The sequence below is a fragment of the Saccopteryx leptura genome, chromosome 13 (genome assembly GCF_036850995.1).
Source record: "Saccopteryx leptura isolate mSacLep1 chromosome 13, mSacLep1_pri_phased_curated, whole genome shotgun sequence".
NCBI classification, from domain to species: Eukaryota; Metazoa; Chordata; class Mammalia; order Chiroptera; family Emballonuridae; genus Saccopteryx; species Saccopteryx leptura.
In genome coordinates this window covers 35,589,031-35,603,596 of record NC_089515.1, presented here as the reverse complement: position 1 = coordinate 35,603,596, position 14,566 = coordinate 35,589,031, and the positions used below count along the sequence as shown (strand labels likewise).

The 14,566-nt window shown below is 46.1% G+C and overlaps 1 protein-coding gene across 1 annotated transcript; it reads right to left on the bottom strand.

Annotated features, from left to right (window-relative positions):
- Window positions 1-9,738: 9,738 nt before the first annotated feature.
- PPP1R3C (protein phosphatase 1 regulatory subunit 3C) lies at window positions 9,739-14,319 on the bottom strand. Its single transcript, XM_066355299.1, has 2 exons — window positions 14,165-14,319; window positions 9,739-12,196 (listed from the first exon to the last, which is right to left on the bottom strand). The coding sequence occupies exons 1-2, from the start codon at window positions 14,176-14,178 to the stop codon at window positions 11,257-11,259; spliced, it is 954 nt and encodes a 317-aa protein (XP_066211396.1). The 5' UTR covers window positions 14,179-14,319; the 3' UTR covers window positions 9,739-11,256.
- Between the last annotated feature and the right edge of the window lie 247 nt (window positions 14,320-14,566).

The following is a 14,566-nucleotide window of genomic DNA, read 5'->3' as shown; positions in this document are numbered from 1 at the left end:
ACTCTGAGGCTCCAGCTCAGCCTTCTCCTCTTAGACCAGGGATGGGGGCAGGGTTGACTTAGAACCGGTTCTGCCTCTTTGACTGCTGAAGACTGGTTGAGAGCTCTCTTTAGAAATATGGAGCCCCAAGCATCTTTTCGTCACCTTTGGGCTTTAGTAGTCATTCCAAGACAGCAGCGTCTCACTCAATATCCTGTTACAGACAGAACTGTAATTGTGAAACACAGGATGAAGGAAGAGAACAGGGGAGGATGAGAAGAAACGTCTATGCTCTGGATCTTGGGTTCAGATCCTAGCTCTGCCCCTTACTGACTGTGTGCCTTTGGGCAGGTTTCTTAACCTCTCTGTGCCTCAGCTTCCTGACGTGTAAAATGGTAATGAGAATAGCACCCACTCTGTAGTGAGGAGTCACTGCGCCACCTCACCAGCAGGTGTTATAAAGTACCAAAAGCTACAGAATCAATATTCATATTTTAAGAGGCTTGAAGAACATTTTATTAATTTGCATTAAGGTGTGCAGAGAAATTGTGAGAAATAGTCTCTGTACTGTGTGATTGGCATAAAACCAGGATGGCCCTTGGCATTGTATTATAAATGCAAAGGGGAGGAAAACATGGATTCCCAGACATTCCACCACACCTGTGGGGAAAGGGGTGAATGGCTAGCCAGGTACAGGGAGAGAAAAGCCAAAATAAACCTTTTCTTATAGCAATGAGCCATTTGCGGGCATTTGTCCCCACAGAAACTACCTCTCCTATGTAAATGCGTGTGGTTAACACGTGTGACTCTGGACAGAGAGATAGCAGATGAACACTAGATAATATGGGAATGCCTTTTAATATGTAAAGAGACATCTTTCTACCATTGTGTTGGCTTGTAAATTTTGTTTTCTCCAAAATGATGTATGGCTTGCAAATTGAACATGGTCCTATCATGTTAAAGGGCATATGACTATAACCAATAGTGGTAAAGGGCTCCTAATTGCAATTTTTTACTTCTGTACTTCCCACTTACAAAACTGTAAAAACTAGGTAGAACAAAGGGCCAGCGCGCTCTCCCTCAGATTTCTGTCAGAGTTGCCGCCGCTTGGCCAAGCTAGACAATAAAGCTTTGATGTGTAATCGACGGACTTTGTTCGTGTCTTCCATGTTTCGGGTCCCTCCGGATTAGGCTTAACATGTAGGATTAATAAGAAAAGATAGGTAAAACTCTTGGCGTGGCACCTGGCACATTAATAAATGCTCGTGGCCCTGGCCGGTTGGCTCAGCGGTAGAGCGTCGGCCTGGCGTGTGGGGGACCCGGGTTCGATTCCCAGCCAGGGCACATAAGAGAAGTGCCCATTTGCTTCTCCACCCCCCCCTCCTTCCTCTCTGTCTCTCTCTTCCCCTCCTGCAGCCAAGGCTCCATTGGAGCAAAGATGGCCCGGGCGCTGGGGATGGCTCCTTGGCCTCTGCCCCAGGTGCTAGAGTGGCTCTGGTCACGGCAGAGCGACGCCCCGGAGGGGCAGAGCATCGCCCCGGAGGGGCAGAGCATCGCCCTCTGGTGGGCAGAGCGTCGCCCCTGGTGGGCGTGCCGGGTGGATCCCGGTCGGGCGCATGCGGGAGTCTGTCTGACTGTCTTTCCCCGTTTCCAGCTTCAGAAAAATACAAAAAAATAAATAAATAAATAAATAAAAATAAATGCTCGTAAGTCTAAGTTTCATGAGGACATGAATCGAGAGATCCCAGCACCTCTCAGGTACTCAACAACATTAGATGAAATAATGAATGGGGGACACTACAGAGAAATACCTATTGAGATTAGGTAGTCAGAGAAGACCACTCTGAAGAGGTTGACACTTAAGCTTTGACATGAAAGATAAGGAGACATCAGCCCAAGAGTGAAGGGAACACAAAAAGAACAATGGGATTAGTTACTTTTGCCTCCCGGTAAAATTCATTTCAAGTCCAGTTTAGGCAGATTGTATTGTATTACACATTATGTAATAGACCTAGAAAACTTGCCTTGAACATTCTAATACAATATTTAAATACAGACTTACAAGATGCTAATTCCCTCAAGAACAAAGGTTGTCATAACTCCAAGGAACCAAGGTCCTCCAGGTGCCTCTGTCCCCATCACAGCAGCTCTAACGGTGCAGGCAGTAGCTCCATCACTTTTGCTGCTGGTAGACTGGTCAGGAGTCTTCTAGGAGCCCAGGACACTGCAAAGGACTCAGACACCAAAGCTATGAACTTTCTCTGCAATATCACCCCAGAACAAGGTCTTTGCCCCTTCACCAAGGGAAACTTATAAAACTCCACAGAGGTGGGCCTCACTCAACCACCCCCGTGACCTCTTCTCTCTGCCTTCCTATAACTGCCCCCATCCCACCTTTTTTTTTTTTTTTTTTTTTTTTTGTATTTTTCTGAAGCTGGAAACGGGGAGAGACAGTCAGACAGACTCCCACATGCGCCCGACCAGGATCCACCCGGCACGCCCACCAGGGGCGATGCTCTGCCCACCAGGGGGTGATGCTCTGCCCCTCCGGGGCGTCGCTCTGCCGCGACCAGAGCCACTCTAGCTCCTGGGGCAGAGGCCAAGGAGCCATCCCCAGCGCCCGGGCCATCTTTGCTCCAATGGAGCCTTGGCTGCAGGAGGGGAAGAGAGAGACAAAGAGGAAGGAGGGGGTGGGGGTGGAGAAGCAAATGGGCGCTTCTCCTATGTGCCCTGGCTGGGAATCGAACCCGGGTCCCCCGCACGCCAGGCCGATGCTCTACCGCTGAGCCAACCGGCCAGGGCCCCCATCCCACCTTTTAAGAGATGAGTAGGAGGGCAGTTAGAACAAAGAACTAGAATGAGGAAGGACATAGGAACAAAGCCAGGTGGGAGAGACATGGCTGGGTCTGCCCTGTGGCAGAGCGCAGCAGCTGAGAGCTCTCTCTCTGGCAGGCACACACGAGAAGAGCAGTGAGCAAAGATCCAAAGAAGAGTGCTGACAAGGAGCGAAAGGGCTGAGATGTGAAAGAGTAAGTGGAGTCAAAGGCCTCCTGGACTCATGGGACCGGGGCAAGCATGCCATTGGAGGCCCCAGCCCAGCAAGTCTCCTTCTCTTCCCACCCTGACCTAATCCTGCACCACTGGGAACCTCACCCTTACAGAGTGGACATTGCAGCTCACATGTCCAAGTGCTTTCCGTGTGAACTCCTCCACCCCATCTTCCAAAGAGCCACTTCTCGGGACCAAGAGTACAGCCACTAGTGGTGTAGTCCACCCTCAGGAGGACATGCTCAGAGAAGAGGCCACATGACCCCAGAGGTGGGAAAAGAAAACCTAAGGTCCAGGGATACGATGAGCACAAACAGGCGTCCCCAAACTACAGCCCGCGGGCCGCATGCAGCCCCCTGAGGCCATTTATCCGGCCCCCCACCGCACTTCCGGAAGGGGCACCTCTTTCATTGGTGGTCAGTGAGAGGAGCACTGTATGTGGCGGCCCTCCAACGGTCTGAGGGACAGTGAACTGGCCCTCTGTGTAAAAAGTTTGGGGACCCCTGGTAGAAGATGGGACATGCAGGGGCTACAGGTAGGCACATCCCTTTGGCCTCATGGACTTCTCACTCTTTAGGGAGAGGTGCAGCTAGAGGAAGATCAGAGTAGGACCCTCTGGAGTAAGTGCCAGGGGGCTGAGGGTGGTGTTGTGCACTGCACCCACCTGCAGCCGCCTCATAGGCATGTGACAGCTCAAATGGCATTTCAAGTATGCGCTTCCAACGTAAAGCACTAAGACCCCAACACCATTGTTTGACAACGACAGTTGTCATGATAATAGTTTAATGTGCACATAGAATATTTTTTGCTTGCTACAATGTGGCTGCTCAGGGGGTTTGTTTCCATTTTTTTTTTTCTTTTTTAAATTGCCAGCCAAGACTTTGGTAGCAACAAAATTAAGATTTGGCTAAAGTCTAGATCTGATTCTACAGGACCTAAATTGCCAGAGCCAGAGTATCAGCTTCCACAAGGAAAGGTCTGTATCATAAAATCAGAAGTAGACATATGAACCAGTACTTTATAGCCCATTAACTAGGGCACATCCAAAGATTAATTTTGAAGGTTGCATATCCAAGAGCGTACATACCAGGATATTTGAGTGTTCGTGCATCTCTGCTTACAGCCGTGTTTGGTTACTTCGAATCTGTCCAGCATTATAAACGAATGGGATAAGATATCTACTGAAGGAAGTAGGTGTGTGTGACTCACCAGCTCCTCTTGACTCAGTGCACTCTTCCTATCATGAGCTGTTAAGACTTAGATCCAGTAACAGAGCGTGAGTGGGGCAGCTGTATCAGCAAATAGCCAGAAGCCTCACCAGCTATCATTATGACTATCTTTTTGGGATAGGTAGCATCTATTATACATCTTTTTCTGTTGTAATGGCAAATTTCTGGCATAGGTGTGACCTGATCATTGTTTCCAAGAATGGTAACCCTAGATGATGATATAGCGCAGCTGGAGCTGATTCCAAGATAGGAGGGTGCTTCTCTCTACCCCAGTTTGATGCACCCTTAGTGTGGATAAGAACTGTCTGGGAGAGAGCGCTGGGAAGCAGAAAGGCAGCGTGGTGCAGGTGCCTATGGTTACAGGTGGTGCTCCCAACAAGGGGCCTTCCACTCCACAGGTATCACTTAGAAGGTCAAGGGAGGTTGTTTACCATACTAAATAGGAGTTCCCTTTTTGTCAACTAGAAAGGTGGAAGCACTAAGAACCCAGTGAATGGCTGCTCCTTAACAGAAACACCTAAGGATTTAGCTTTAATTTTTATTTTTGCAGCAGTGATGAGAACACAAAGGAAACTTTTGCTCAACTGGACACAATCTGGCATCTCAAAAGAGGGTTAGTAAACCCTGGCCGGTTGGCTCAGCGGTAGAGCGTCGGCCTGGCGTGCGGGGGACCCGGGTTCAATTCCCGGCCAGGGCACATAGGAGAAGTGCCCATTTGCTTCTCCACCCCCACCCCCTCCTTCCTCTCTGTCTCTCTCTTCCCCTCCCGCAGCCAAGGCTCCATTGGAGCAAAGATGGCCCAGGCGCTGGGGATGGCTCCTTGGCCTCTGCCCCAGGCGCTAGAGTGGCTCTGGTCGCGGCAGAGCGACGCCCCGGAGGGGCAGAGCATCGCCCCCTGGTGGGCAGAGCATCGCCCCCTGGTGGGCATGCCGGGTGGATCCCGGTCGGGCGCATGCAGGAGTCTGTCTGACTGTCTCTCCCCGTTTCCAGCTTCAGAAAAATACAAAAAAAAAAAAAAAAAAAAAAAAAAAAAGAAGGTTAGTAAAACACATAAAAGTAAATAGTCCATAAATTCAAACTACACCCAAAAGGCTAGTAGAACAATGCTTTCAAAATCCAGATGTTCCACAATAATTTATTATTCTTAAGGGTTGTACAGGGTGGGGGGAAAGTTAGGGTTACAGTTGTCCGTATGGAGACTAATACAATAATTAATAAATAATAATAAAAAAATAAACTCTGTGTTTAATGTACCACAACTATAAACATACTTTTGCCTCACCCTATATAGGGTAGAGAACAACCCTACATACCCCAAAAAATACTAAAAAGAAAATAAAAGTTTTATATAGGACTCAAGTGGGAAAGTTTATACTGTGTTTATATGTACTAATACAACCCATATAAACTTTTTATTATAAATACATATATACATATATATGTAGAAATATACATATGTATATATATACATACACATGCATAAATACATATGAAATAGTATATATTATGTGTATACAAAAAAACTTTGCTTTAAAAAAGTTTTAGCAACCCTGAATGGTTGGCTCAGCGGTAGAGCGCTGGCCCGGTATGTGGAAGTCCCAGGTTCGATTCCCAGCCAGGGCACACAGGAGAAACATCCATTTGCTTCTCCACCCTTCCTCCTCTCCTTTCTCTCAATCTCTCTCTTCTTCTCCGGCAGCCAAGGCTCCACTGGAGCAAAGTTGGCCGGGGCACTGAGGACCGTTCCATGGCCTCCGCCTCAGGCGCTAGAATGGCTCCAGTTGCAGAGGAGCAATGCCCCAGAGGGGTGGAGCATCACCCCCTGGTGGGCATGCCGGGTGGATCCTGGTCAGGCTCATGCAAGAGTCTGTCTGTCTGTCCCCGCCCCCCCTTCCACTTCTCACTTTGGAAAAATACCAAAAAATAATAATAAAAATAAAAAAGTTAGCAATATTTTTTAATTCTTGTCTCTATCTCTTTGCAATTTCCTTCATCTTCCTCCATTAGAAGTAGCCATTATGCTAAATTCTACTTATTTCCTTGCTCTCTCTTAGGTATAGAGATAGACAGATAGATGATAGATGTGTTAAATATATATATATATATATATACACACACACACACACACACACATATATATAAATTCTGTTGTATGTGTTTTTGATCCTTGTGTAAAATGGATCATACTGTATGTATTTCCTGCAACCTGCTTTTGTGCTCAATTTTATGTTTGTGAGAAGTCACTATTCTGGGGAGGTGTGCAGAAAGCTGAACCTGACACTCAGCTCATTCTTGCGAAAGGTATTTGCAAACTCTGAAGTTCCAGCGTTCCCTTCCTCCATACAGTTTTGTGTTTCAGAAGTCAGACCGCCTCTAGCTCCCGGCTGGGATGGGGCAGAGGGGTTTGGGGATCCTGACTTGTCGGAGCCGATCGTAAAGTCTCACTTTCCTATCCAGGAACTGGCTCCTGCACAAACATGTGCCTTAATTCTGGTAAAGCATGGTGGTAGGGGGCAGGGGAGTCGTCAATGGATGCTGGGGATGAACTCCTGGGAAAAGGTTAGTCACCCATAAAAAAGTGACACAAGAAAGAGATGAGCTCCTTCTACTGGGTGGTATTGTATCTGCATATAATGCTAGGAAACGGTGGCAGCCATTTTGTCATTAGGAAGCAAGTAAGCACAGGGACAATCAAGAAGAATAAGAATAAGAGGGCAAAAACATGAAGATAACCTGAGTGTAAAGTTACTGAATTAACCGACTTTGAAAACTCCCTACCTTGGCACTCGTGTTATGAGATCATTAGTTTTCTTTATCATTTAAACCAGGTGTGTCAGGGGATCATGTCACTTGCAACCTAAGGCATCCTCATTATATACAAAAACACTTACATATAAAAGATCACAGAAGAGAAAAAGCGAGGCTAGATTGGTAAAACTAAAAGGTTTATTTTCAGGTTGTTTAGCTGGAAATGATCATGGGCAGGGTTAGGGGTGTTGAGTTAAAGGGTCAGGAGTCCGGGCTGTAGTATTCCTATAATCTTGAAGGAATTTATACCATTCTGGGCCTCTATTTCATCATCTGTAAAAGAAAAAAGAGAAAGGAAGAAAGAAAGGAAAGGAAAAGAGGAAAGAAAAGAAAAGAAAAGAGGTGGAAGAATTCTCTGAATTATATATGACCCTATTCTTGAATTGGAGCAGTTGAAGATACTTCATACAGCTACAAGCAGAGACCCTATCCCTGAAAGAAACACCTGGGAGGAACTCAGAATTTTCAATGCCCAGGCTACCTGGACCAATGAAATCAGAATCTGAGGGGTGGGAGGAAAGCAGCATCTATAGTTTTTAAAGCTCTCCAGGTGATTCCAGTATGCAGCCTGGGTTGAGGACCAGTGGCTTGCAGGGGTCCCCAAACTTTTTACACAGAGGGCCAGTTCACTGTCCCTCAGACCGTTGGAGGGCCGCCACATACAGTGCTCCTCTCACTGACCACCAATGAAAGAGGTAGCCCTTCCGGAAGTGCGGTGGGGGCCAGATAAATGGCCTCAGGGGGCTGCATACGGCCCGTGGGCCGTAATTTGGGGACACCTGGGAGGGATCTCCTAAACCCAGTGGTGAGCAGCCACTCGTTGGGGGAATGAGGGGAGCGGCAGGAGGTGAGCAGTCAGCAGGACTGCACCTGAGAGGCTGCTCTTCATTCAGGATCCCTGCCCACTAACCAGTGGGTTTGTCCAGGCCACGGTTCCCAGCAGCTGCTAAAAAAAAAAAGAAAAAGAAAGAAAGAAAGAAAACTGCATACCCTGGTGATGAAAGCTAAAGAAGAGACTTTGCAGATTGAAGGACCACCCAAACTTATGCAGAGCTTTTGAACTCACAATGATGACGCACGCAGTTCATGGACCACACTAGGGATCTCCAGCCTTTCAAAGAACTAAAAGGAAAGCCATAAACTTAGAGAGAAAAAAAAGAGTCCTTCCTTAAATAACTAAATTAAACCTTTTTTTTTAAACAGAATATCATGCCCCCCAAATTCAAATCCTTCTCCCATTTTAAATTTTAAAAAGCAGTGTTGTTCCTGCTGTTAGGTATCAGGCTGCAAAATATGGATTCTGTTCCATAGGAAACACTCAGGGACACCCTGCTCTTTAACCAAGCTCTCCTTCGGTCAGTCACATGAAGCCTGGGGATGAGGCAACATTGGTCAAGCTGGCACAAGCGACCAGCAAGAGCTGACCAGAGTCATGCCTGCCTGGAAAGTGCTTTAAGAAAGGGGGCAGCTACAAAGGAGGGCCACTGGGGAGACCTCCGGGGGGAGTCTGAAGCAGAAGACAAAAATCACTGTTCAGCCTCAAGGTCATTTTCCAGCCTGACTCAACCTGGCATGGGACCTTGAGCAAGTCATTTCCCTGCTCTTATAGAGTTAGGGATTGGAGTCCCGTGGTCTTCAAGCTCACTGCTAGACTTGAATTTGCTTTCTCTCTATCCAATGGGGAGAGGGTGTTCTCCTTCACCCAATTGCCAGCATGAATAGAGAGCCAGAGGAAACAAAAGTAAGGGTAATGAACTCCAACGCCACAAAGGTCAGGCGGCTGATCTAAGAGCATGGAACAGCAGTAGGCATGGTGACAATGTAAAGTAGGATGCTCCACGTGGGGACACAGGCCTCATGTAAAGGGGCAGCTGCTAGGTAGATGTCACCACGAAGAGAGATCTGGCCATTTTTCAAGAAAAAAAAAAATCTAGATTTTTTTTTTAAATGTAGTCTGATGATTATTTAACGTTGGCAATAAATTCTGTTTAAAGAAACAAAGAAAGAACTAAAAGAAGCCCTGTGTCAAACAAAATACCTCCGCAGCCAGATACAGCCTGCAGGCCTCTCTGGTTTACAACTTCTGATGAAGAGGATGTTATGACATGAGAAAATTTGTTCTTCATAATTTGGCTTTTCTAGTAGGTTGGTCACTTATTTCTCCTTACATTTAAGAGACATTATGCAGAAGCTCTTTCTGGAACGTTAGGCAAGAACCAAAACTACATTTTAAGTTCATAGACCGGCTGCCTCTCTTCCTAACAAGCTGAACCCAGTGGCCCCTACTATGCTCTCTGGGCAGCTCCAAGCTTTGCCCCTTCAGGAAGGAGCTAGAGCTCAAGAGATAGAATCCATTCTAGCCCCACCCACACCATCTTCTCCCCCATTTTAAAGCTAGGTAGCCCGAAAATAACGCTGACCCAGTAGAGAGTGTATATGAATGGAAGTCAGCACAGCTAGTGATAGTCCCAGTAGCTCAAGTCACATTGCTCCTGGAACCCAGCCCCAATGATCAGGTAATAGGAAGTCACCCACAACAAGACTGGGACCATGTGAATACCCTCAGGTAACCCAAACTAACAGTGCTGAATTGTCCTTAAACAAAACAGGAGAATCTCGGTTCATGGATTCATATTTAACTAATTACGGCTTTGACAAAGAAAACATACTTAGATCTTATATCAAACACTTTTATTCTTAAAATGTGAAGTTCACTAAAGATAGCTATAGGAGAGTGAAATATTTAGAGTAGAAAAATTGTGGGGGCTAACCAAACTTCAAATACTGTCACAGGAGAATTATTCCAATAGCACTTTTTTTCAGCATGGCAGGTCACACGTGTTAAAATTAACTGCATTCTCTGCACACCTGGCAGTGGACATGCACAATGATAGAAACAAACACTCAGGGACTACTGTCCTTGAGTTTACAGAATGGATTTATGCACACCTCTAAACAAATATATTAAAATACATCCAAAACAATTCATATCCACTTAAAAAAAATTGACTTCAAAGAAACTGGTAGAAAGACTAAAAACAACACGACAAATACAGGAAGAAATAGATTGCTACTTTAATGTACAAGGTACTGGATTCTTGAATTGAGAATCAGTGTCCGTCCTCACTTCCAACATCACATCGAAAAAAGTGTGGTGGAAAATAAGTCACCTTCAATATGAAGGATGTGAGTTGTACACACTGACAACACTCTCAAAGATACAACAGTATTGCAGGAGGAATGCCAGTATACAGAGAGCAGACCTCCTTATGAGGCCAAACACTTGTGAGTTATCAGATGACCCTTCAGATATTTGGGTTAAGCAACTACAATATTCTGGTTTAATCCAGGCACTTGCAACGAGCTATCTTTGACATGACAGAGTCCCTAAAGTTGTTAGCTGTTGGTGATGGCACAGTGTTTTGGTTAAGTGGCATTCTATACTGAGAACCCAAGCGTGATGCCTTGATCGCAAGCAAGGTTGCTTATAACATTATGACTGCAAAGCTAGATTTACTTAAACTGTCCCCGAGTCATGATTTTTGAAAAATCATGTCTGAACAGAAAGGCTTCACTTAAAATCTTGACTCTCAAGTTAAAATTCACCTTTCCACAACACCACCCAACACCCCTGCAGTTTGTTTGGTTTTCCTCCACGAGAACACATAGAATGGATCTTTTTCTCCCCTCTACAAATTACCTCCCCAGGAGAGAATGGTAAAAACCAACTTAAAAACACACAGTAACCTTCCATTTCTCACCAACAGGTAAGTATCAGACCTCCCAGTCTCCCTCTGACTTGAGCTCCAGAGCCCTGTGTGAGCATTTTTCAGACACTCCTCATACTCTCAGCACAGCCTTCCTTCGCCATCAACTGTCCTCCGACCTTTCCTTGCCCAACATGAAAACTAGTGAGCGGGAAGGAGACATGGCATTGGAAAAATATGACTTTTATAAAAATGAGGTTCCAGGCTTGTTACTTGCTCCCCCACAGCAAAATGGGGCAGCATCACCCTCACAGACCCCAACACTAAATTCTCAAGTGGCTATCTTTTTTTGTAGCCAGGTCTCAAAAGCTCAAACCTAAATCTACTGGAAGGAAAGTAGCTAAGACTTCCTACTATTGAGCATTATAGACCTAGAATTACATGGGGAACAGAACAGGTCAAGACCATCCACTAAGTTGCTTAATTCATCGATAGGAGGCCAGGTTCTCCATTCTCCCCCAGCTCTGCCATTCTGGGAAGAGCCCGCTGGCCAGCCTTGGACTGCCGAAGATTGTTGACTCTAACTCAGTCTTAGGGGCCACCCGGTGAGATGCACAGTTCTGGGATGCCATCTGTGTCTGAACGCCATCAGGTTTCCATTGTGCATGAATAATTCTATAATTCTGACCCTCATTGTTGTCCCAGAAGACCTGCCCATTAGCATGGTAAGAAATGCAGAACTCAATTTTTTCCTCAGTTGGAATGCCCGAGGGCAAATCAATGACAAACGAGAAGGTGTCACTATCTGAGCCACCATACACGTTTTTCATGTAGACACAGTCCACATTGGTGTAGTTTTTCCAAGTATCAAAAGTAATACGGATCTGAACCTTCTTCTCAAAGCTCACATTTTTAACCTTCACAGTCCCAGTCACTGTTCGCTCTTGAAGAGAGCAATTCTCCAGGCACACAGAGTTCTTGTAGAAGTGGCTTCGAAAACTTAAGTAATCAATGGAAGGCTGAGGGAAGTCTAAAATCAAGTTTTTCTCCTCATGGAGTTTTAAGCCAGAGGACAGATCATTGAGGTCCAAGAGATCAAACTGGAGATCCCATGCTGGCTCTTCTGGGAGGTCAGAGAAGACATGAATGGCGGTGAGGGAGAGGCCCTTGGAATCTGCAAACACAACCCGCTTCTTGGCTTGGTTGTGTGAACTCTCCCAGTCATTCTGCGATTTGGCTTCCTGTTTTATATTGAGACATGGTTTAAGAGGCTTTAATTTGTTGACAAAATTTCTTCGTTGGAAGTCATCGTAAGGGCCCAGGAAACTCTTCAGAGGTGGCGAATGAGCCAAGCAGAGCCTCATGGCCACATCCACTGGCATGACTGAACTTGACAAAGGCCGTGGATCTAAAACCTGGATCATTCTGGAATAGAATTAGGAGAAGGGTAGTTATCACCTAGATCCGGAATACTTTTCCCCTGGTCCCAAATATATACATAGTATTTTTGTATTGGCTAAATTATTGCCTACAAAGTATCAGGGAAGGTGTTATCATATATAATAAAAGAAAGCAGTGCTATGATCAGATCTGCATTCTATGTTTGGTCTTACCCTTGACTGGCCACAAGGCCATGTGTTAATTGCTTAAAAGATGTGTGTGGGGAAGGTCTCAGTTTCCGCATCTGAGAAATTAAAGGATTGGATGGGGTAATCTTTAATACAGCTCTAAAACCACTGGCTCTGTTCTGGACCAGTGTTTCTCAAACCTGACTGGTCACAACGGACTAGGGAGTTGGTTCTTTCATACAGATTCCTGGGACTTAGAGTCACTGAGGCAGTTACATATGTGAAAAGATGTGGACAAGGAGTTACATATGTTCTTAAAACTTCCGGTGATGCTAATGACCAGACAGGCTCTGGAACCGTAAGACTCTGTGCTCCCTGACTGCTTTCCTGGTTCTGCTAGTGAATTGATTGCATGTCTCTGAAAAGGTAACACTCTTGAAAAGCAATAAAAATTCTCCTGGAACAGTTTTGAGAGTTAGAAAGCTGGAAAGAGTCGAGTCAGGAAATCATCTCTGCACTCTGATTATCATGTTCTTCCTCATAACCTACTGAGAGGCAACCCAACAAGGCATGCACCTAAAAACTTGACATAATCTGTTTCATGTAGGAAGACATCCATGAAAAGTCTACATTTAAGTGGAAGGAGCTAATTACCTATTTTAATATATTTCATATATGAATTCATAAATAATGAAAAACTTAATAGGAAATACACCAGTAAGTTAACTATCTTTGGGTGATAGGATTGTAGGTGATATACTTTTGACTTTGTACTTTTTTGGCATTTTCTAACGTTTGGGCAATAGATACTTATAACTGGAAAGATAATAAAGCTATTTAAAAATGTAAACAAGACTATGCTCAGCAATGTTAAATTAAGAAGTGTCCGTCAAGAAGGATTTTTTCCTGGCCCTTAGCCCTCAGTATATATTGCCAAGTTTACGGACTTCCTTTCCTTCTCATAGCCTTACAGATAAGAGGTGTGTGTTTACTGTACATGACATATCTTTGTAACTCTTCACAGTGGCTCTAAGTACATAGGCAAATGGTCATTATTACAAAATGGATAGTAAGAACATCCACAGAATTTCCTTTATTAGTCCTGGGACTTTTCTGGAAGGCCTACAAACTTAGAACAAACAAATGAATGTTAAAGCTATATTTGTGAGTCTAATAATAGTTGACAGGCAGGGATTTTAGAGAAGTCTGCTAAATTATGTCTGAGGAAGCCATTTAAAGTAGTTTTGTGGGGAGGTTTGTTGTTTTGTTTTGTGGGTTTGTTTTGTATTTTTTACTTTTTGCATTTATAGAAAGACAGTTTTAGAATTTAGCGATTTCCCTGGAATTTTAAATACTGGCCAAAAATTCAAAAATCATTTGCTCAAACTCGCCACTGAGTTTAATGTGGCATACTGTGACAAGAAGAGTGGGGGACAAATGATGCAAACACCGTCCTGCAGTTTTCTCCCTGCGCTAGACCACCCAACCTGCAACGTCAGATGCCGTTCTTTTAAGTTAAGACGTCATGGAGCGTCTGTGCAGGACCCCAAGATAACAGTAGGAATCCTTGAGGGAATCGGAACTAAAGCTGACTCCCCTTTAGACAGTTTCTGGATTAAGATGCGGCTAACTAAAATCAGCTCCGCCTAAGAAGCACGGAGCAAATTCCCACACCTCCAAGGCCTCCGGATGCTAGACTCGACTCAGCAGCCAGGCAACCGGCCCTCCCGCGGGGTCTGCGTGTGCAAGCGCCAGCGAGGAACGCAGCCCAGCCTCCCGCAGCGGCGCCAGCCCTCCGCTCCCGCGCAGCCTGCAGTGAACCTACCTGGCGCAGCTCATTAGGCCGAGAGGCGGCGGCGCACCGCGAGAGCTGGCACCAGCCGCCGGTACGAGTTCGCAGCCCGCTCCCAGCTGTCCCGGCTGGGCGGATTGCGGGTGCGGCGCCGAGAGGCCCCTTATCTGCTCCTGACCACGTGGCCCGGTCCCTCGGCCAACCAGCGCCCGGCTCGGGCGCGAGCCCTCTCCCGAGTACGTGACCGCCGTGGTGCTGGGCTCGCAGGGTGCAGGCGGGGCGAGGGTGTGCGCAGAGCCTGCCCCTCCGGGCGCGCCGATTGGGCTCGGGGCGCGGGCGAGGCGGCTGCACCGCGCCTCGCGTAGGGCGCTGGCCGGGGGAGAAAGCCGCAGACTGCGCCCAGACCCGGGGCCTGCTCAGCGCCACGGCTGAAGG